This window comes from Apis laboriosa, unplaced genomic scaffold (assembly GCF_014066325.1).
Source record: "Apis laboriosa isolate Shangri-la unplaced genomic scaffold, ASM1406632v1 scaffold16_cov148, whole genome shotgun sequence".
NCBI classification, from domain to species: domain Eukaryota; kingdom Metazoa; phylum Arthropoda; class Insecta; order Hymenoptera; family Apidae; genus Apis; species Apis laboriosa.
The window spans coordinates 584057-606933 of NW_025222129.1; the positions used below are offsets into that span (position 1 = coordinate 584057).

At 42.1% G+C, this 22877-nt stretch overlaps 3 protein-coding genes across 7 annotated transcripts; 2 read left to right on the top strand and 1 right to left on the bottom strand.

Annotated features, from left to right (window-relative positions):
• Positions 1–8242: 8242 nt before the first annotated feature.
• LOC122711021 (ciliogenesis and planar polarity effector 2) lies at positions 8243–22747 on the bottom strand. 4 transcript variants are annotated; one of them, XM_043929383.1, is made up of 6 exons: positions 21425–21560; positions 20502–20757; positions 20235–20419; positions 19831–20095; positions 8613–8939; positions 8243–8384 (listed from the first exon to the last, which is right to left on the bottom strand). In XM_043929383.1, exons 2-4 carry the CDS (start codon positions 20753–20755, stop codon positions 19845–19847), a joined length of 690 nt encoding a protein of 229 aa, XP_043785318.1. In that variant the 5' UTR covers positions 20756–20757; positions 21425–21560; the 3' UTR covers positions 8243–8384; positions 8613–8939; positions 19831–19844. The 4 variants fall into 4 exon arrangements, with proteins under 4 accessions (XP_043785318.1, XP_043785316.1, XP_043785317.1 ...); XM_043929381.1 differs by lacking the exon at positions 21425–21560 and adding an exon at positions 21129–21386; XM_043929382.1 differs by lacking the exons at positions 8613–8939; positions 21425–21560 and adding an exon at positions 21129–21386 and having other exon boundaries at positions 8247–8384.
• Positions 8916–12719, top strand: LOC122711019 (serine/arginine repetitive matrix protein 2-like). Its single transcript, XM_043929377.1, has 4 exons — positions 8916–10882; positions 10963–11940; positions 12014–12169; positions 12247–12719. The coding sequence occupies exons 1-4, from the start codon at positions 10687–10689 to the stop codon at positions 12396–12398; spliced, it is 1482 nt and encodes a 493-aa protein (XP_043785312.1). The 5' UTR covers positions 8916–10686; the 3' UTR covers positions 12399–12719.
• On the top strand, positions 12985–18351 carry LOC122711020 (serine/threonine-protein kinase meng-po). Of its 2 annotated transcripts, none has more exons than XM_043929378.1 (2): positions 12985–13995; positions 15581–18351. In XM_043929378.1, exon 2 carries the CDS (start codon positions 15581–15583, stop codon positions 16742–16744), a length of 1164 nt encoding a protein of 387 aa, XP_043785313.1. In that variant the 5' UTR covers positions 12985–13995; the 3' UTR covers positions 16745–18351. The 2 variants fall into 2 exon arrangements, with proteins under 2 accessions (XP_043785313.1, XP_043785314.1); XM_043929379.1 differs by having other exon boundaries at positions 12985–13992.
• Positions 22748–22877: the final 130 nt, after the last annotated feature.

A 22877-nucleotide genomic window follows, 5' to 3' on the forward strand; every position in this document is an offset into this window, starting at 1 on the left:
GAAAAAGAAGATAGAGGAAGAGAGAGAGAGAGAGAGAGAGAGAGGAGGCCGGTTTGGTTTGCAGGGGCACGTCGTTGTCGTGGTTCAACGTCATTACCGGAGCTCGCCGAGGCGTAGTATATTCCGTACAGCTTGGAAGTAACGCGTAACAACGTCACTGTTTACCGTCTTTCGGTTGTACGCGTTGTTACCCGAGTACGTCGTTCCTCCAAGATCCTCCTCCGGTTATCGATTCCGTTCGCTCGCTTCCCGTGCACGATCTTCCCTCCTCCCTCTCTCTCTCTCTTCCTCCCAGCTTGAATTTTAATCGACGATGCGACCGGCAAGATCACGAGGGAGGGAGGGAGGGAGGGAGGGGGCCGATGGACGATCCCAGGGACAAATTACGAAATTCCAGCAACAATCTCGGGATAAACCGAGAGAGAAAAGGGAATTACTCTCGTCGTCGATTATTTTTTTCTTCTTTTTTTTTTTTTTTTTTGGTTCTTCTATCTCCCCGTTCCCAGGAGGGGAGAACGTTGTCGACCCTCGTTGTAAACTCGTATCCGCGACGTTTCTCGCGGAAATCTCCTACCCGCGAAATCGTAACTGCGTTTCGCGCGATGAATATTTTACGGCGTTTCATTTCATTCGGGATTGGAAACGCGACCGACCGACCGACCAGTCGGCTGGCGTTACTCTTCGTGCGACGCGTCGAATTTTCGAACATTTTTTTTTTCCGGCTGGAGCGGAGCTTTTTCGGCGAGAGAGAAGAAGGGTGGGGAGGAAGAAAGAAAAGAAGAACTTTCGCATAATGGTTAATTCCACGCCAAGTTTCCACGCGCTCGTCTTGATATCCCTATTTTTTGTTTCGCCTCGTTGAAATCGCCCAAACCGATTCAAACCGGTCCGTTTCTCCACGACGAGCTACGCCCCCTCCCTCTTTTTAAATACGCTCGTTCCTCACCCGTCGCGACGGGTGGCGATCCTTCAACGTTGACTGAAAAGTCTCTCTCTCTCTTTCGCGATATCGAATGAAAATAGCGGAAATGGACGCGACGCGAATGCAGCGCTCGAGCACGTCCCGATCGGCTCCCGTAAATACCACAATGGAGTAGATAGATAGAACTTTCCTGCCGAAAAAATTACGATTTAAACACGGGACAGGACACGATTAGAGGGAGGGAGGAAGGAAGGAAGGAAGGAGGGGAAAAAAGAGATAGCGGAGCTTTACGAGTTTCCGATCACGTTTTACCAACGATTCAATTGACGCGCGACACGCTCGGACTACTCGAATCTTGGGTTTCGGCGCAGTGGTGGAGACTCTTAGTGGAAAAGCCGCGCGAAACGGCCAACCGATATACCCTTTGCTTTGCCACCCAATCACCCTCCCTCCCTCCTACCCACACAACATGCACGTGTTATCCCGTACAAAGCTGACCCGAAATACCTTCTCGAACTCATGTTCGATGTACAAGGGACTCTCGATATAATAAGGAATCACAACGATTCGTTGTTCCGTACGTATTTCGTAAGAGGCGAGGGAACAAGTTCGAGCTTTCGTTGCGCCTTATCGATTCTCCTGCGACCACCCTTGCACACGATGCACACGCGTGTGCACACGAGGTTAACCCTCTCTCTCTGGACGATTCTCTGGATTCTCCCTTTCACTCACTCCCCCCGTCACTCGACTTTAAGAGATCTCGCGGTCGAATCGCGAAATACGAATGGGCCGAGTCGAGGACAGAAGAGGGAAGAAGAAACGAAGGTTGTTACCGCGGCGGAAGAGACCCCGATCCATCATGCGGGGAGAAAGGACGGAAATCGATCGATCTCGTGTGGAATCGATGTGGAAACGCGACACGAAAGCCGACTCGGTGGATCCGATTGTGTGAAGAGAAGTGTGAGAAGCGACGCGATCTGCACGCGACAGGTCGAGGTCGGCGGAGAGAGGGAAAGAGAGAGAGTTTTCAAAGTTCCATAAATGACGCGTACGTCGTAATTTCACCATCCAGGGTGAGCTTGGATAGAGGCTAGGCGGGACGGATCGATGGGATCGCGTCTTCGCGTGTCTAACCGCAACTTTCCAACCTCTGCCTGCCACAAGGACGCCTTCGCCGGCGTTTCCAATCCCCGCGACCATTTCTCCGCTCCCTTCCCCTTTCCCTCCTCCGCGCAAATTCCCGATTAATAATTCCTCGTAGCGGCGGAAAAAATATTATAAGGGGAGGAGGGTAACTCTCTCTCTCTCTCTCTCTCTCTCTCTCTCTCTCTGTCTGTCTTCGTCTCGTTGTTGCTCTCGAAGCTATCGCGCGCGAATGCGGGATCCTTTCGCGAGGCGGTTGGTAATTTGCCGCGCGGCGAGTCGGCAATGATTAAGCTTTCGCTCTACGGTAATTACGCGAAGCACGGAAACACGGCGAGATGTATACAACGCAACGCGCATTCACCCGCGGCCACAATTCCCTCGCTCTCCCTCTATCTCTATCTCTTTCTCTCTTTCTCTCTTTCTCCTCTTTCCTTTTCCCCACGCTCCAAGTTAATAATAATTGCGTAGACAAAAAACTCTTGCAAACGCAACAGCGGGAAACCGAGATGAACGACGTACGGGTACGACGTAGGGTAGAGAGAGAGGGAGAGGGAGGGAGAGAGGAGTAAATTCGAAGCAGGCAGGAAGGAGGGAGGGAGGGAGGGATGGCGTTACGAAGAAGAGGAGCGACCTATAAATATTAAATACGCGGAGAAACGAGACTCGTCTGCTCGCCAAACGCACGGAATTCCGCAAATTGTATTATTTTTCCTTCCCCCTCCCTCCGTCGCTTTTTTCCAAATATTTCTACGAAATATTTTTTCAAAGTATCTCGTTACCTCCGTCTCGATGCGGAAAAAGAGAGGAGAGCAGCGCGTGAGGAGAATAGGACGGGGATGAAAGTGTATTAAAGGTCGAGCGGGAGAGGGAGGGGGAATGGGAGAAAGAAGCGATAAGAAATGAACTTTCGCGGTAATATCTTTGTTCTCGACTTAACCTTGTATATATATATATACCAAAGTAGGAAAACATTGTAACCATTTTCCTCTCACACCTGTTCGCGTATAAGATCGCGATCTTACGAAATTACGCGGGACAACTTGGTGAGTTGGCACGTAAGTAAGTGAACCGTGAAAGGACGTGGACGGTTTCGTTTTCGTTTTCGATGGGAAAGAGGATCGAGGGAGAAAAGCGGATCGGCCCTGCCTACGCGATCTACGAATCCTACGATTATCGAAGCTCGGCTTTTAAAGTTCGATTCTGGCTCCAACGTCCCCTTTCCTATCCGTTATCCGAAATACGCGCATCAAAATACCACGAGTCTCTCCTCCTCTATACATATATATATATATATATATTTCCAATGGCACGGACATCTACCTATCCGTCGATCTATATTTGCATAATAGATAACGGAACGAGAGAGAAAGGAAGAAGGGAAGAAAAAGAAAGCGGGAGAGAAAGGCGTCTAGCCTAGCGCCGTTGGATAACTCAACTATATGACACACCGGTGGAAGTGCGAGTTATAAAACTGCGAGTTAAGTCTCGGGCCGCGATCTCGGGGGAATATCTATCTCGGAATAAAGTCTCGAATAGGGAGGGATAAACGGGAGGGCGTCGGCTCTATTACCGAGGCAAACTCTTCCCGGCCTCTTTCCCGTGTCGTCTCGCGCGTATCTTTAATGCCCGTCGAATCGAGACACACGGACACGCGAAACTCGATCGATCGTTCGATCGTTCGAATCAATTTCGAAACGAAGGGAGAGAGAGAGAGAGAGAAAAAAGAAAAGGAAAGAAAAGAAAACAAGTCGACTTGGATCGATCATCGTGATTTATATTCGTATTTATTTATTTTTACCGCCTACAGAAATATCTACAGAAGGTAGAACGGAACGCTGGCGAAATCAATAAGAGCCGAGTCGCGTGTATTATGTATTAACTCCTTATAAATGAAACACAGAACGGTTGGGAATATTCCTTCGATAAGATCCATGGAAATATTTAAAACCAGTATCCGCCCCTGTCATCGTTCGACGCTAATCGTTATTTCCACCTGCCCTCCATCTACCGACCTACTATCGCTCATTTTTCCAGTTCCGTGGATTAATAGTAGAAAGGAGAAAGAATCGTCCATCGCTCGATTTATCTTTATCGTCTGCTCCTATACAGGGACTGTATTATTCAGCCAGATGATAGCTCGATCCTAGGAGGAAAAGTCGGCGAGTGATATGATTCGTGTTATCGATAACTGATACACTGATGCGTGTGGGGAGGGGGGACGAGGGAAAAAACGGGACGTTGAATCGTCGCAAAGGACATCGGATAACGGAGAATAAGGTTATCCGATGAGGCTGAGGCTCGAATTGTACGCGCTCGGCAGCAAACATACGCGGGTACGCGACGCCCCCCTTCTCCCCCTCTCTCTCTCTCTACCCGCGTTACGTTAGGTAGGATAGCACCTAATGTAATCACGATAATGGCCGTGCCGGGTCAACCAAGAGAGCTCCACGCCATCGCCCATCTCGGCATCCCAGACATTCCTGTATCATCGTGTGATCTGGACATGAAAGGGGAAGAGGAATGGGAATGGAGAGGAAGAGAATAGCGATAGAAGGGGGGAGGGGGAGGTGGGCGGCGATACTCTCGTGGAATCCCGATTACTAACGGGCGCTAACGGGCTCCCGAACAATCGTCCTTCGTCGATGCATCATCGTTCATTCGACAGGATTGCGGCTCCCTCTTTCGAGATCGCTAGAGAAAAAAAAGAAAAAAAAAAAAAAAGGAAAAGAAAAGAAAAGAAAATAATAATTCCCGTGTATACACACACATCCGTTGATATTCACAAGTCATTCCTTCGACGAAACGTCGTGAGAGGATGATCGTCTCTGTGGGGGGGGGGGGNGGAGAGAAAAAAAAAATTATCGTCGTATATTCGAAAATCGAATCGTTTTTCCATTGACACGAGGTAAACGAGGCAATTGTCGTGGAAACTTTGGCGTCGCGACGATAAAAGGGAAATTTGGCGGATGGTTTTACGTCGAAACGTCGACCTATCCCCTCCCCCTCCTTTTTTACGGTATACCGCTCTTTCCTTTTTTTTTTTATTTTTTCTTTTTTTTTTTTCTTTTTTTTTCCGGCGACCCATATTTGACGGACAATCGAATAAAAAGTTTTCCAGCTGTTGAAACGGTGAACGGAGAGGGGGAGGGGAGGGAGAGAGAGGAGGGTGCTCTTTTATGCAAACAAACTGAAACGGATCGAGTCTTTCTGTCGCGACGAAATAACCGAAAAAAAGAGGTTGATCGAATCCAATTGCAATCGTTTCCAATTGTATTCGCGGCCCTAACATTTTCGGGAGTATTCGCGGAAGAAAACGCGGCCGTCGGCCGGTTGGTGGAGAGGAGAGATTGCTCCAAGCTGTGGCGGAGAAGGTGTGCGCGGGTGGCAGCAGCAGGTGTGTGAGCAAAACGAGAAACGAGCCCGTTAAGCGAATTAACGTTCTCCGTGGTCCTCGAACAACTTCTATCCGGTGGTGTACTATCCGACTTGGTGGACGATCCCGACCCATTCGTTTCATCCATCCAAACTTTTCCCTTTACCGCGTCGCGATTTTCCCTCCCTCTCTCTCTCTCTCTCTCTCTCCCCTTTGATCTTTTTTGGGCGCAGAGATTTCGACGACTCGTTCCCCCTCTGTACCAGAATTGCGGAGACGCGTCGCGTTAATTCCACACCAACCCCCCTTTTCGAAAATCCGGAATATCTCCGAACGTGTGTACGTACGTACGTACACGCTTTTACGCATCGTTCGAAAGATAATCTTTAATCCCCCTGGCTGGCAAGTTGGCGATTATCCCTTTTTCTTTCCGCAGGCCGCATTATTCAAGCTCGTCAGCCAAGTTTCTCGGATAATTAGGTTCCCGAGGGTGCGGGAATCTTTGCAAAAGTACGACTAGCATGCGTTGAAATACGCTGTTTTCGTAGCAACTTGTCGCGCGAACAATGGAAACTGAAACTCGTGCCGTGAAACTGGGAATCTTGCACTCTTTCACGGATCGTTCGTTAGAATCGCAGTTATCTGGTTCCTGAATTTGAAACGGGGGAGGAGAGGGGGAGAGGAAGAAAGAGAGAAAGAAAGAAAGGAAGAGAGAGAGAGAGAGAGAGAGAGAGAGAGTGGAGGGGAGGGGGGAAAAAAGGAAAGATAAAAGAAAAAGCGAGTAAAGTCGGAGTAAAGAGGAATACGGAGTAATTTGCGAGTCGCAGGCCGAATACGAATGGCAACGGACAATTCCATTTGTCGCGATGAGAAAATCAAGAGGCGTGAAAGCAACGGTATACAAATCGGTATGTATGCATATTTCGCCTTTGATGGTTTGGTTTATTTGCATATTCGGCGGGCTATCGACCACTTCTAAATCGATATATTCAAACGCATCTGACACGCGTCGAGTAACCGGAGGAAAATAACGGGTGCGGGCCACGCACGGGTAATCCGACGAAACGTACGTACGAATCTCTCGTTACGCCATACGAATCGGTCGCGATTACGTATGGCGAAGCGAAGGTTATCGGTTGGTGTTTCGCTACCTTAATTGCGTGCAGCGTCAGCGGATAATTGATGAAGTAACGCGATTACCCCTATGGTCTGATAATTCTGCGGATTGTTAGGAAACCGAGCATGGTGCAACGTTGATAATCGATCGCGCGTACAATCTGTTCGTTCCACCGCACGTGGCAGCGACGGAATAACGAAGCTATTTGTTAAGCTATCGAAATTGTTCCCTTGTCCTTTCGTAACCACATTTGCGGCCCCCATTCTCTCGGTTGCCCAACGAATTTTCCTTCCTAACGGAAAAGAAAAGAGGAAAGACAAAAGTAACGGGAGGGAGGGAGGGAGGGAGGAAAATGCTTTTTCCTTCTCTTAGCCTCCCCTTTTATTATCCTTTTCAACCCTCTATGCTTTTCCTCTCGAGTTTCCTCTCGTTCCTGGCAAACTTTGCGACAAAGCGAATAAATCCAAATACAAAGGAATTCTATTCAACGCGAATTAACCCGCATCTTTTTTCGATAAACCGACCAACTATGTTAACAAGACGTGTATGACAACTCATCTCTAAAAAACGAATCAACGAGCACGGAGAGGAAGAGCGCGTGTTTTTTAAATCGGATAAAACACAACCCTTTCTCTTACGACTAATTTAAGTTGCGAGAAAAGCGACTATAAAAATTGCACCGCTTCGCGGATAACCGAGTTACGATCGATTTTTCGACGCGAAAAACCGCGGACCGTGACCTGTGGAGTCATCTTTCGACGAGAAGCCGCGATTGATCGTTTCGAGAACGTAGACCGACCGATGCGAACACGAACGAAAAGGAATGGAAGATCGCTGAGAAATCATCTTTTGAAAATGGAAAAATTATATTTTAATCGACGCGAATCAACAGATAAAATATCATTCCCTTCTTTCGATTTGAAATTTAAAAACGATTAAAAACTAAATTTATTTCGATGAACGATTACGATTGCTCTCGCTTCGTCGTATTTCCAGTGATTGACAATGAAGAAAGGAAATAATTGATCGTGATAACGAATTTAAATTGAAATTATCGTTAATTCTCGAGTTTAACGTGTCTCGATCGTACAAGTCAACGCTGATTGAACGATATATTTTCACGCGCATCTTCAACAAGATAGTTCTCTCCGTTACCGACTCGAGATAACTCAAAAACATTCGTAAAGGTAAACAACTACTATCGCGGCATATCGTACAATATCGTTTAATATCTCTTTATAATTTATTTTTGATCAGCGACTAAAATAGATGCACCTAATGAAAAATTCATATGCATAAATTAAATTATGTAATAGGTACGATAGGAAGGAATATGCGAAGAAATACAGCTCAAGGAAATTAGCGTATATTTTCCTCTAAACCATCGTATCTCTATCAGCTCGATAGATAATCGAATCGAGATTTAATTTCACAATTTGACAAAATCTCTCGAAAGAACGAAAGAAAAAAATCGTTCAAACGCTCGATCGATCGAGTTTCTGTCGTTGATACAACTTTTCCAAAATCGGTACGGGGATACGTTTCTCGGCCAGATTTTTCGTTCCAGGAAGTTCGGAAGATAATCGAGAATTTTCAGACAGCGAGTCTTGTCCGATGGGCGGTAAAAGTTGATGAGAAACCAATTTCGACAAAGGTATGGCTTTCTCCTCTAAATTCTCCGTGCCTGGCAACGGCAACGAGATCATTTCCGTCTCTTTCGTTATTATATCTCGATCAGCAAAACCGATTCCAGACGTTCCACCAGTCGCTCGAAGTGTTCCAGGAGCCGCTAAAGTTCCAACGATAAACAACGTGACGATCTGTAACTATTCGAAAACACCCTGAATCCTTCTCACTTCCCTCGATCATCGGTTGTATCGGCGTGGCCAAAACGCGCATCACTGACGGAAATCAACGTTCGCGCATTCGTGTTTCGAATAGTGAACGAAAAGCGTCAGAATTTTTTTTTTTTTGCAGCCATCGACTGTGCGATACAGAGCGAAAAATTAACAGCGCCTCGCGTTTTGGCCGCGTTTTTTTCGTTGCCTTCTTACCTCGATCATGTTTGCTCGAATAACCACGCTCGACTGTTCTCCTATCCACGACCGTACTTTTATACGTATGTAAATATACACATATGTAGATATAGGATATACGTGGCGACACCGGTCCCGCAACGTGTAAAATCCACGTTTTATTTTGATGAGCCAAGCGGCTACCACACTCGCTCGAGGCGATATCCTCGTCGTCCAATTATTCTCTTTTTTTCCATCCGTACCTGTTTCCATATCCCCCCAGAATTACTTATTCTCTTCCACTTAGTCTCCCCGCGAGAATTCGACCGTTCGTTCGCATCAAAATTTGCGCTGTTCGAGAAGTTTCTGCGTAGGAAAAATCGAAGAAAGATACATACAACGCGCACATACACGATAATAAGAATCGAAATTTATACTCGTTCCTGGACGAGGAGGTATCTTCGGTATCGAAATGAAAATATATGATCTGCACTATTGAAACAATAAGTGCGAATGCGTAATGTTTTGCGGGGATAATTTTCCACATTATAAATATTATTTCGTCGAAGGGAAATAAATGATTGGAGAAGGCGCGTGATCTCGGCGCGTTATTTATCTAGATCGAGAAACTAAATCGAGGAAACGAAGAGTTGGAGACGGGGGTATTCTTCGAAATTCTGAAAAACGAAGAAAAGCGAGAAATCTTGATTTTGTTTGCCCTTCTTCCTCCTCTTCCTCCTCTCCCTCCTTCTCTGCCTTTCTTTATCGTTTCAACACGCCTACGCACGAACGTAAGGAATAATCGAATCTGCACGCCTACGCCTACCGCTTGTTCCGTCCAACCTTCTCCTCTCTTTCCACCTTTTTAGGGTACAACGACATTTCCTTCGCGACGTGACGGTTGTGTATCTTACGGACGCGTATCTTAACGCGGTGTAATAGGTATAGCGTGCAGTCATCCGGAAAAAGTGACGTCATTTTATCCCTGTTCCAACCAATTAGCTCGCTATTATAGGCGAGGCTTAGGTTGCACACACGCTCGAGTCGTAAAACTCGGACAACGAGAAGCGGGGAAAAAGTGACGTCACGTATCCATGTGTCCATGTACCTTGACATTTCTCGCGTCTCCTCTTACCTCCAACTTCACCGCTCCGACTCGTTGTTCAACGAGGAGGATCGTTTACATCATCGCGCGCGCGCGCACACATACACACGCGTACACACACACACGGGGAACAAAAGAGTTGGGGTGGGGGTGGTAGGGGGAGAATTCGATCGACGTATTTTCAATGCGATTAAAAATAAACCTCTCCCCTCGCGCGTGCCTTATCTTCTCTCGCGCTTGGATTGCGACGCGACGCGACGCGACACGGCGCACGTTGCTTTCCCGAATGGAAACAAATTACGTATTTTCCGCAGAGGAGAGATTTTCATCGGTCAAAGCGTCCATTGACGGGGGGGAGACTCGTCAACACCGGGTCGCCATCAACACGTGGCAACCTGTTTGCAACCGACAGCTCGATCGATCGAGGTTTGGATGAGTGGCGAGAGGCAACCGTTAACCGTTTCGTAACCGATCGTTGTCGATCGACGACAAACAAACGAGGACGCGACGTCCTTTAACCCGGCGATCAACCGAACTCAACCGAAATATGTATTCGGTTCGAATATACATGATCAGTGATGATCGAGATTTCGTTGGTAATCGATGGGGCGCGGTGATTCGCGTTTTTCTCTTTCTAATTTTTCTTAAATTAATACTCGGTTTGTTGAACGCGTCGCGGTGCCGATTCGCGGTCCCCGCCCAATATTTACACATTCGGTGGCACGTTCCGTCTTTTCATCTGGAAACAGAGAGAGGGAGAGAGAAAGAGAGAGAAAACCGAAAATACACGGTCGTGGGTTTGACGTAGAACGGTTTGCCGTTACGCGTATAAGCAACCGGATAAAATCGATCCTGTATTTGTTTCTTTTTGTCTCCACACTCTGGGAAACGATAGCCCCCGTCCGGGTTGACTTCTCGTCTCTAACAACAGCTTCGATTTTCCCAGCTAAAATATCCACCCCTTTCCTTAAATTTGAATTTCCTTTTTCGAATTTTCCTCTTTTCGAAATGAGTCGGAAAAAGATGGTGGTGGGAAGAGCGTCGCTCTCCTTTCCAACGCCGGACGGTATACTCGACGTGGATCAAATTCTCGACACGGATCCGTGGAAACAGATCGACAATTTCGTGCAACACAATTTCAGGCAAAATTTGTTGGACGAATTTAACGAACGGTTAAAACTTAATCCCACGATCGCGCCATCAGGTAAGGAAAATCGTTTCCCCTTTCCTCTTCCCACTATTCCCGCGCTTTTTAACTCGATCGTTGTTAATTAACGAGAATAGAGAGTAAGAGCCCGGCAAAGAAACAGGGAGCGACGTCGTCGAGAACGCCCCGTAAAGGTGAAACGGCGGCAACGAAGCCGAAAACGAACGGAGGGAAATCGGCGGTGAAGGAGAAGAAAGGCGTTGATCGCTCGAAACCGAAGGAGCCGAAAGGAAAAGGGATCGGGGGGAGGAAGGAGGATGGAGGAAAAGAAGCTTCGAAGGGGAAGGCGAAGGAGAGCAAGGAAGGTGGCGGCGCCGTTAAGGGGGGAGAAAAGAAAGGGGAGAGACAGGCGAAAGTCACGAAGGAAAATAAATGCGAGAAACGAGCGACGACCGGTTCGCAAAAATTGAATTCGATCGCGAGGAAAAGTTCGATGGGGATATCGTCGGCCCGGAAGAAGAACGAGAACGTCGTGGACGTCCGTGCGAGCGAAAAATCGACCAAGAGCGAAAAATCGATCAAGAGCGAAAAATCGACCAACAGCGAAAAATCGATCAAGGGCGAAACGACAGCGAGGAAAAACGATAAAATAGAGGAGAACGCGGGGGAGGGGAACAAAAGCTTGATGAACAACGGGGATAAATCGAGAAGCGTTTCGATTTCGATGTCGCAGCTTAAAACAAGCACGCCGAAACGTAACGTTGCTAGTATCAGCAGTTCCATTGGGAAGGAAAATGCTATCGCGAGGTACAACGTCTCGGCGTCGAGGGGGGATTATTCAGCGAAGAGCGACGTTTCCGTGAAGAGGATGCACTGCACGTCCACGATTTGCGCGAGCAAATTATTAGATTTGAACAACAACGAAGACAAGATCGAGAAGAAGGTGGAGAATAAAGAAACGAGTGTGGCGAAACTCGAGCATAAAAGTATGATTTTGGGAAAGATTAAGGAGGAGACAACGCTCGGGAGCAAGGAAATATCGAGGATATCGATGAATGAAAAAAAAATGTTAACGTTGAGTTGCAAAAAGCAGGATAAAAAAGAAGCGTCGGCAGGTAAGCGTGTTTTGGTTTCCGACTTTTTCTGCGTATCGTCATTTCGATATAATGGACGATTTTCGCCCGATAGAGAAGAAGATTGGTAAGCACGAGAAACGTTTGCTGGAGCGGCGAGAAAAGCGACGAAAAAGGAACATAAGGAGGCACGAAAGAAAAGCGGAGCAAGCCATGGAAGAGTTCAGCCATCACGTTACTCGCATCGTGAAAAAAATGGGTTATTTGTCGGGTAGAGCATTTATTTGAAATATCTTTACGAGTAACGATATGTTTCAACGATTATCCACTTGAAATGTTTTCTTGCAGAATTCAGTTCGTGTTCCAGTAGCGAAGATGACGTTAGCAGTTATTCCGATTCCTACGATACTTATTCCGAATCCTCGAAAGGATCGTCTTACTATTATTCTTACTCTTCTCGTAGCTCGTGTTCTTGCAGCAGTTCGTCCACGTTTTTATAACCGTTAAGATTATTATTTTAAAACACGTTTTAAATACACCGACATGTCTCATCCCCCTCCGTTTAAATCCTTGTGTATGAATGTATTATTTAATTTCCTAATTATATACGAGCATATAAATATTACGAATAAAGAATTTTAACCAAACAACAACAACGAATAATAATAAATTCGAACGAAACGTATTATTATCCTTTATTCCTCGATCCATCGACGTGAAAATATTTCGGCGATAAAGATATTGTGTCGTTACAACTCTAATGAATCGAGACGAAACAAGTTATACATCTTACTGCCTAGATACTTACTTCTATCGTACCGGTTTTTGTCTATTTATATCTCTGATATTACCGTCGTTGCACTGGTATGTACGATCCATCCCTATGGACATCGTATACTTGACATACATGTTAAAAATACTTTCTGGTTTAAATTAAATTCCACCTCAAGAGTATGCATATCATTTGGCCATCGATAATACATATGTATATATATATATAAAATATATATTATATATATAATATTATTCGGATATCGGTTTGCGTGTCTCACGATCTCATGCACGAGCATCGTTTCTCATCAATATAATATGCGTACACACACATACATATATATATACATATACATATATTATAGTATCGATGTAACGAAGACAACGAACTCGAGTCACTTATACACGTGCTGAATACACAAGAAAGAGCGGGACCATTCTTATTCGCCTATTTTATAAATCGTTAATCTATCTCTCGTTTCCGATGCTTTCGATATCAAAGGTAGCCACGCGCGTGATTCGATAATCGTCGAAAAGAAAGAAAGAAAAAAAAAAAAATTCGTATACAACAACGACAAGAACGTATCAATTCCGATGTTTGATCTCGCGATATTTCGCGAATATGCGTAATTAACCTCGAATTCGGCAACCGTGACTGATAATTTTTTTTTTTTTTTTTTTCGGAATGAGCAAGATTTATCTGATTTGAACGAGGAGAAGAAGGAAAGGGGGAAAGAAAAAAAGAAAAAAGAAAAAAAAAAGAGGCGAAAAATTGCAAGGATGTTTGATCCTCGCATCGATGTTCCATACCTTTCCCGATCTACGTCTGCGCGTGTCGGCCGGGTCTATAAAAGCGACGCAGGGCGTCGCGACGGCTCCAGACGCGACATACGCGCATAACTGAAAATGTGACATCGAGGGAGGGATAGAGATTTTATCGTTACCATCGTTGACAGATTAATCGAAAAATTTGTGTGAAAAGTCGAGAAGACGTCGAGGCCATCGCGGGGATAATTGGCTCGAGGCGAGACCCGAATCGATCGTTTCGTTTTTTTTTTTTTTTTGCGTATTCGTTCGGTCGGATTCGTTTCAGTGAACGGTACAATGTGAACATGTAGAACGTCGAAGGGACACGTATACAGAAGAGAAAGAAGAAGAAGAAGAAGAAGGAGGAGGAGGAAAGGAAGAAAACGAGCGTTTTTTTGTGAAAGTTGAAAACGACGTTGAAAACTCGGTGAATCAATCGAAACTTGGAACTCTGTGCGTCGATTCGTCATCCCGCAGACACACCTTTCTCATTCGTTCGCAAGGATTACCGGAATCGTTGTAAGTCGATCATCGATAAGAACAAATAATCACACTGTCTAACGCTGTGCCAACAAATTAACCCCAACCTCACGGTCTATCAAACGTTCGAATAAATCGAGTGCTCGTTATTATCGATATTAATGGACACGGTTGTTGACAAGGATTGTGCGCAATGCAATTAAGATTTAACGAAGTGAGCACGATGAGATAAAAATTAGCACGTAATAAGAAGAGATATGATTCAATCGATGCGTTTTACGAAACGTTTTCTTTTTTTTTTTTTTTTTTCCCCTCTCCTCTCGTTTACGGAAATTTCGTTCGCGACGCCCTTTTCCCTCCTTCTACCCCTTCTTCCCTCTCAAAGTGTTGCGTGCAAAGGCATAAAGGGAAACGGGATATATCGGTTCTCTAAATCCCTGACACGCGTCAAAATAGGTCCTGGTAAACAGAAATGTTAAATATAACGTGGGACTGAAACTTTTGTCAGAGTGAGAACCGGCGAGAACCGGCAAACGGAATTAAGGGGAAAATAATCGGTTGTTAAATTTCACGAGAATCGAAAAAAGAGTGAGATTTACGTAAAAATAGAGACGCGTGCGCGCGTGTAAAATAAAATTCAGGGAAGAGAGAATTATCTCGAGGAAAAAAAACGACAGCTACGACCGGCAATAAAATTCAATTCTCGCGTCCAAAAAAGTTTTAAACGTCGATTGTTTTTCACGACGCGAATCGACGTTTAAAAAAAAAAGAAGAAAAAAGAAATGTCTTTGGATCGAACGAAACGGCTAATAAATTTTTGCCACGACGACACGCCTTCTCGAATTTTTTTTTTTCCTTCTCTCTTTCTTCTTCTTCTTCCTCCTCCTCTTCTCAAACAAAAAGTGAAAAGTTTTTTAATTCGTAACCGGAATCGGGGACGAGAACGAACGATAAAAGGAACGATTTGATGCGCGTTGCTGCAGCGAAATCCTTGCTATTGATCTAGGCAGCTCAAAAGGTCCTGGGTTCACCCGCCCAACCTCCACCATTCTCCCCTCGCCTCTCCACCTTGTATTTAGTCCTTCGCCTACACGCTCTATCGGGGACGGGGATCTCTCTCCCAAATTTTGCTTCTCCGTCCATCTTTCTTTTTTAACTTCGGTTTAATTGAAAAAAAAATCCGAATTAACCGACCTTCGATCTTCACCTCGTAAATCGCATCGAAGATACTCGTAACGTTCGACAGGAGATAGATAGAAAATAATCGTTGACGGATTCGTTTGTACGAGTACAAGGCCAAGAACGATTCTTACAAATCGCAGGAAACGAAGAGAAGGAGAGAGAGAGAGAGGGAGAGGGAGAGGGAGAGCGATGCCCTCTGCGATACAAAACTACTACCGTGTTAAACGCGTTTCACGCTTGATCGGCCGTTTGTCGGTGTCGTAGTTGGCGCTTACGTAAGTTCGCTAAACCGGATGAAGAAAAAAAATTTTCACGATCAAACGATTGACGAGCATGAGAAACGCGGATGAGAAGGAAAGAATTTGAAAAACTTTAGAGGGAAGGGGAGGGAGTGAAGGAAAGAGGATGAATAAACGATATATAACGATCGATTTGATTTCAGATGAAACTTCACGAGAAGAAGGAATCCGGGATACACAGAGTGCAGGAGATTCCTTTGGAGGAATTGGAGCTCTCGAAAGAGTACGAAGTGGAGAAGACCCTCGGGGAGGGCAGTTTCGCCAAAGTGTTGTTGGCCACCCATCGAGCTACGCGAACGAGGGTAGTTCTGAAAGCCGTCCACCAAGAGCTGACCACGGAGAAGGACTTTTTCCGCGAGTTCCACTACTCGTATCACTTAAGCCCGCATCCGAATATCCTGTGCTCGTACGCGGTCGCGTTCAAGGCGGAGAAGTGTTTCGTGTTCGCCCAGGAATACGCCCCTTACGGGGACCTCGCCGGGAACGTGAGGGCAGGGGGTTTGAGCGAGGAGGCCTGCAAGAGGATCGCCAGCCAGCTTTGCTCCGCGCTCGACTTCATCCACTCGAAGCAGCTCGCGCATCGGGACATCAAGTTGGAGAACGTGCTTGTGTTCGCCCTCGACATGTCGAAAATCAAGCTGTGCGATTTCGGGTGCACGAGGCGGGAGGGGACCCTGGTGAACAAGATCAGGTGCACCTGGCTACCCTTCCAACCGCCCGAGATCTACGAGATAGTGAAGAACGAGAGATACGCGTGCAAGAGGAGCGCCGATTGCTGGCAATTCGGGATCGTTCTGTTCGTGTGCCTGACGGGGAATCCACCGTGGCAAACCGCCGACCTCATACAGGATCCCGAATACTCGGCCTTCCAAAGATGGCTGAAGAGACGGACGACCAAAGTCCCCCCGTCGTTCAGACGGTTCACGCCCAGGTTGCTGCGATACTTCAGGAGAACGTTCGAGCACAAGCCCGAGAAGAGGCCGCACGTGACCGAAATCAACAAATACTTGAAAGACTCGTGGTGCGTGAACAAGATCAGTCACAGCGCTACGTCCACGTTGGTGGACGCAAGCGAGGGGGTAGCGAGGAGGGCGGACAGTTTGCTGTACCTCGACACGATCCTCGATGATCAACGGAACGTGGACGAGAACAAGAACAAGTTGAGGAAGCTTCTCAACAGTTACGGGCTCGAGACGACGATCGATCAGAAGGTTGTCACGAAAAGGATCTGGGAGTGGGTGATGCAGTGCGACTCGAACATAGCCGAACCGGCGTTCGTGGGTAGTTTCGGGACAGAGAGTATGTGAGGGATGGTCAAGGCTTCTAGCGAACCTTGCCTTAGAAGCGAACGTCAGAAACGAAAGTATAGTTTCGGTGGGTTCGACGCTGCCCGCGAGGGAAACGCACCACCCTCTTCGCTATGTGCCAAACCAACGTTCGAAAGAACGGCCACGAATTCACCTTCGATCCTTCATTAGAGAGACAAGAGGACAAGGTGCATCGTCCCTTCCGTGCCGTCGTTCACTCGCCTTTCACTTTCCAATACCAAATTCGAACGCTTTACCGATATGGACCGTGAAAATGTGTGATAATTCCCCCTCATTCTCCTCTCCTCCCCCCAAGTGTGTCTTTTATTAACGTATCTTTTCTCCACACCCAATTATCCACACGACTCACGCTCTCACCTATTCCGATCCTTTCTCTGATGATCCACGTCATTTCCCTCGCTGCATCAATCTTCTCTACGAGCGGACCAATTATCGACAAATGTATGTGCGTTATTTATTATCGCGTACAAACATCTTTCGTACGCTTCCTCCTTCGAGCGTGGAAGACCCTCGAGACGAGAATTGCCTAAAGACTGTACGAAGAAGTTGAGTGCGATGAATGCGAGAGATAATCGGGGCGATCCTGAACGCGAAACGAATGTGATAGAAAAAGAGAAAAGAAAAAAAGAAAAAAAAGAAAAAAAAGAAAAAAAAAAAGAAAAAAAGAAAACTCGTTAAGACTGGGACGAGCGAATGCGAGCGTAAATGCGAAATCGGTGTTTTCGGTGTCGACTATAGAGACAATAATGACTGCGGATTTCCTAATAATTTATTACATTACGATAATTATAATAATAGTTTAAAACGAAACGGTAACCGGTAGAGATCACTGTACGAGGCCTTGCGTGAAATCGAGGATTTCGTTCCATCGTGCAATCGTAAGAGGAAACACGTTCTAAACGTTCGCGGCGAAAAATGGAGCGAAAAATTTGGAAAGAAAAAAAAAAAAAAACTCGAATAGAGATTAATTCGGTATATAGCGTCGTTAAGCGATATAGCGTATGCATAAACATAGCGCGCATATATTCTTTTAGCAATTTATCGGTAGAAGGAGAGAACATATAGAAATCGATCGATGGTACACAATTTGGTAGAGTTACCTTACCACGAAACAGCAGGCTATACACGCGCAGTGACGCGTATTCTTCCCCTACGTAATGCGAAATTTGTAATTAGTAAAATTGTATTATATAGAATCAAGTTGCTACAAACGAGGAAGAGGAAAACAAGAAGGGAAGAAATATGCAATAACAACGCGTTGGGCCTCCGTTATCGCGAAACAATGTTTTCTATATAAATGATATCGAAATAAACGCATTAAATATAAATAATTGCAACACAGTCTATGATGGTATTCTCTCGAGTCAGCCTCTCTTTTTTAAAATTTTTTAAAAACTGTTAGATAAGACTTATTATTCTTTCTTGTAGCGAATGAAAGAAGGAAAAACTGTTCGAACGATTCAACAAACGAAACTGTTCGCTGGTTGAAACGAATTTATTTTCTTCAAGGAAAAAAGAGTTATCAAAATATATCTGACTTTACATTTACATTGCGATATATTTCCGCGATGTTTTTTAATTACGAGCGAAATATATATATATATATATACATATTTAAATACGTGAAACATTTTTCTTTCTTCTTGTCCTTCAATCTCGCGTCTCAAATGGAAAAGAGAGCAACTAAAAGGACCATCGAGGAATACTTGACCTTTGACCTTTTTTCTTTTCCTTTTCCCAAATCCGCGAGTTTCGCAGCCATCATGAACGTGCTACTTGTCCGATTTGACACACCCTTGACCTACGAGACACCTATTTTTCTAGAGTTGTCGACTTATTTTCTATATATCTAATCGTCCAGTTCTTAAAAACGAGTAAAATCACGTATTCTCTTTCTCGATAGGAGTAACAAAAATAATTAAAAATATTCTTTTTTACGAGCATCGATATCTGAATTTATAAATGTGCGTTTAACGTACATGGATTTCATCGAATATTCGTAATCGTGCTGTTAAAGTGAAATCACAAAATTTATTATGCGATTTTAGAGAAGAGCGAAAGATTCGCGGAATCGTTGACGGCAATATTTCGAAAACTGTTCGTTTCGACATAAACAAAATAATAATTTTGCTAGAAAAATTTTCGTAAATATTATTACGTATCTATTATTGACATAAGAAGAGGTAGAAGAAACGTCAAACTTCTACTATTACTACTACTATTGCTACTACTAACGTATATTCGCCTTTTATCCGTATACGATGGGTATTTTGGGTTTGCGCGCTACTATTTCCGCGCATCGCGCGTTTATTCTGAATCGTTTGCTTTCCCAAGTTACGTACTTCTACACATGCGAACATATCTACCTCGTGTGAAAACATGCGTACGTCTTATACATACAGGTATAATAATATAGAATAAAAAAAAAAATCGCGATAGAAAAATATACTCGAATCTATGATATAAATATAAATATTCTTTTCGTCATGCTAGATATAAATGGTAACGATTCATATGTAAATAAATAATGTGAACATTATTTTAAAATATTAAAGGATACGTATAAGCGTAACATTGCGATAATACCGAGACCGTGAATTTAGAAACAGAGAGGAAGAGAAAGAAAGTTGAGGCAGCGGACGGCTCGTCGCCGAGTATCTCGTCATCGATCCTCCGGTCCAACAGCCCGACGTCTATTTTCATACAGGCTAACCTATTTATATGTACGGACAATGTTCTACTTTTATCGGCCGATGAGAACAGCAAGCAACCGCGCGTCACATCGTGTCGGAACTCGATATATCGCGTAGATTGCTCTTCAGAGTACCGAACAAATCTGCATCGTGCTATTTCACGAGTTAACTGGTACCATGTGCTTATATACATTATACTTATGTGCCCCCTACCGCTAACACGCCTTCATGTTTTACGATCTCCCTTTTGATTTCTTGACGTCAAAGCGCTCTCGGAACGATAACGTTGAGTATCAGGAAGAAAAGATTCGACAAATATACGAATTGAAAATTATTCGGAAGAAAGATTTTAAAAGCGAAACGACTACTTACCAAATTACAAGTTGTTATTTTACTGAAAACTGCGCTGAACATTCTGTATTTTCTTCCGAGTTTGGAGATGTTTTCCATAGCCTGTCGAATTCATCGACGAATGGCTTCACTAACGAATGTTGATTAGTCACTATTATATGATCGAAATTTCCAAAAAAAGCAGACATTGTCCAATTCGTACTACCAGTGATTAATATATCATTATCCACAATCGCGAATTTATGATGCATTAAACCAACGTAATATTCTAATCTAATTGTGACCCCTAAAACGCAAATAATTTCAAAATTCTAAGAAAAAAATTAATTGAAATATCGTTAATAATAAAAAATTGAAAGTTATTGATAATGTATCTAATGTATATAATAATAATAATAAATATACAATAATCATTTTTCACATACCATTCCTATAAAATAAAGCCGTTTGCGCGGCTTCATTGCAAGCCATACTTCGATCCATTATTATTCGAACAAGTACTCCCCGTTTATGTGCGTTTACGATTGCATTTGATAACAATTGACAAGTTAACATGTACATACAAATATCTAAACTTTTTTTTGCTCGGTTTATATAATTTTCCAACTTTCTATAAATATTATTTACCGTTTGTTAAAAAATACATACATATAATATTTATTTATAATTTAATAAGCGATTATATGTATTACCTCAAATATTGAACAGAACAAGTGTCTTTGAGACAAATCTCTTTATTAGTTAAGTGTGTTCGACAAAAACTAGATTCTTTTGTAAAAAACATCACCTCTGAAATGTCTTGTTTCGATTCATAAATGTTTGTTTTCAAATCTTTGCAAGTGTTTGTAGACTTAATCCATAGGTTATGAACTTTTTTGTATAAATACCAAATGATTTCCGACGCAAAAACTATTCCCCCTACTAGGAAAATTTTATTGTGTTTCATTTCTAGAATAAAAATTTCAAATATATTTATATAATTAGAAATAACAATGAAAATTATATTAAATTTAATAAAACATATATATATATATATGTATGTATATATATATTTTTTTTCGATATTTTTTATTGGTTTAGGCGTATATATGAATCACGAGATATTCTAAATTATATAGTGGACATAAGAAATGAATATGAATATTGAAATGAAAATGTTTTATAACTGATAAAAAGAAAAAAGACTATTAAAAATAAACAATTAATAAAATACGAATGCTGTGTTCCAAAATATTTAACCTAAAATAATCGATTCAAATTATAATGCAAATTAAATAGCAATTATAAATCTCTAATATGATAAACATAACACAACACACCTGCGCATATACTTTTTAAGATCTTTAATTAATTCTAATTTTTGCTTTAAAAACAAATAATTGAATCAATAGATAGCTAACTTTACCGCCACTGCGAAACATTTAACTTGTGAAATTGTCTTTCAGTACTGAAAACAGTTTAATTTTACACACTAGATCTATCTAGATATTTTCTGGATATTTTATATTAAGAATGTTTCTTACTCTGATACGAATGTGTTAGATTTACTATTTTAATAAAAAAAAATCAATTTGATGTAAAAAAAAAAAAAAAAAAAAAATTATTAAATATTTACCTTTTAAATATTTATTAAATATTTATTATTAAATATCATTATTAAATATCATTAAAGATTTCTTAAAATATTGTAAAAGTATATAGAAAGATTTGTTAGTTTTGTCCCATTTGCTTAGATATAAATTCTTTATCTCTATTCCAAAGAATATTACATATAGTATTTAGCTGATAAGAACAGTCAAACACTTCAGATCTTATAGGAAGTTTATTAATATCAATTCTAATAACTTTAACTTTCCATTTGTCTTCAAATTCTTTTATCCGTGCATCTTCTATTGTAGAACTGGACCATGGTTTAAATCTATAATATTTTAAAATTTATTTAAATATTTTCATCACATAAGAAAGAAAAAAAGATCTATTATTAATAATTATTAATAATTATAAAAAATCTATTATTTAATAAATTACTTTGTTCCTATTACTATATTTGCTGGTTTCTCTTTTATGGCTGTCATAGTATTCATCAAATATGGAACATCATTAAATCCTGTTGCATCATCAAAAGAAAATACGGAACATATAGCATCTACTTTGTCTTTACATGCCTATAAATTTAAATAATGTGATTCTTTAATATCATATTCCATTATATCATGTTATTATATTTTATATATATTTTATTTCACATACAGGTAATATGTGATTATATTTTTTAATGCTTGCTTCTGAAGTATCCCAAAATTGTAATTTAAACAATACAACTTTATCCCATATCTTAACTGGCCAAAATACATTTGTCTTTTTTATTCCATTAGTTTCAGTATAAGTATTAGATTCTAATATTCCAGCAAGTCGAGCTACAACAGCAGTTTTTCCTACTCCGGATCTTCCAATCATAAAAATTTTATATGTAACTTCTTCAATCGAAGAAGGTAAAGGTGGTCTTTCAAGAATACCTAAGACATTTTACAAAGATAAATCAATAAACAATAAATATATATAATAAAGAAAAATTTATTTAATTATCATTCTTTACCATAAAATCTCCTTTTCTTAGATGTGTTTATATAAAAATGATGCATCAATGATTCTCCCTCAACTGAATGCAACCAATTTACGTTTATTGCTGTCATGAAAAGGATTATAGAAAAAACCAAAAAATGAAATTAATAAATTTCCGATAAATATTGGTTATTACAATGATTATAACGATTACAAAAACTTCTACATATTTTGCAAGTTATCATGTAATAATTGTTGTTTTAAAATCTGAATGTTTGAATGAAATTCAATTAAAAAGATAAAAGAAACAAATAAAAAATCTTTTTTTTATCATAGATGATTTTATCAACTAAAGTATAATTTTTATAAAAATCACTTTTCTTTTCATGAATTCTGATAAATGATACATTCCAACAAGTATGACAACTTTATCTCACAAATTTGCATGGTATTGGCGGTTCTTGTGAATTTCATGTACATATATAATCTCTCAACCAATCAAATAA

What these genes read in the sequence shown, in the direction of transcription:
- LOC122711019 (XM_043929377.1), top strand. Translation starts at nt 10,687, where the DNA reads ATGAGTCGGAAAAAGATGGTGGTGGGAAGAGCGTCGCTCTCCTTTCCA. An exon ending in TCCCACGATCGCGCCATCAG is followed by an intron (nt 10,883 to 10,962) that starts GTAAGGAAAATC and finishes TAACGAGAATAG; the next exon opens with AGAGTAAGAGCCCGGCAAAG. An exon ending in AAAAATGGGTTATTTGTCGG is followed by an intron (nt 12,170 to 12,246) that starts GTAGAGCATTTA and finishes GTTTTCTTGCAG; the next exon opens with AATTCAGTTCGTGTTCCAGT.
- LOC122711021 (XM_043929380.1), bottom strand. Translation starts at nt 22,502, where the DNA reads ATGACAGCAATAAACGTAAATTGGTTGCATTCAGTTGAGGGAGAATCA. An exon ending in AATATAATCACATATTACCT is followed by an intron (nt 21,975 to 22,059) that starts GTATGTGAAATA and finishes TTAAATTTATAG; the next exon opens with GCATGTAAAGACAAAGTAGA. An exon ending in AATATAGTAATAGGAACAAA is followed by an intron (nt 21,728 to 21,837) that starts GTAATTTATTAA and finishes AAAATATTATAG; the next exon opens with ATTTAAACCATGGTCCAGTT.
- LOC122711020 (XM_043929378.1), top strand. Translation starts at nt 15,581, where the DNA reads ATGAAACTTCACGAGAAGAAGGAATCCGGGATACACAGAGTGCAGGAG.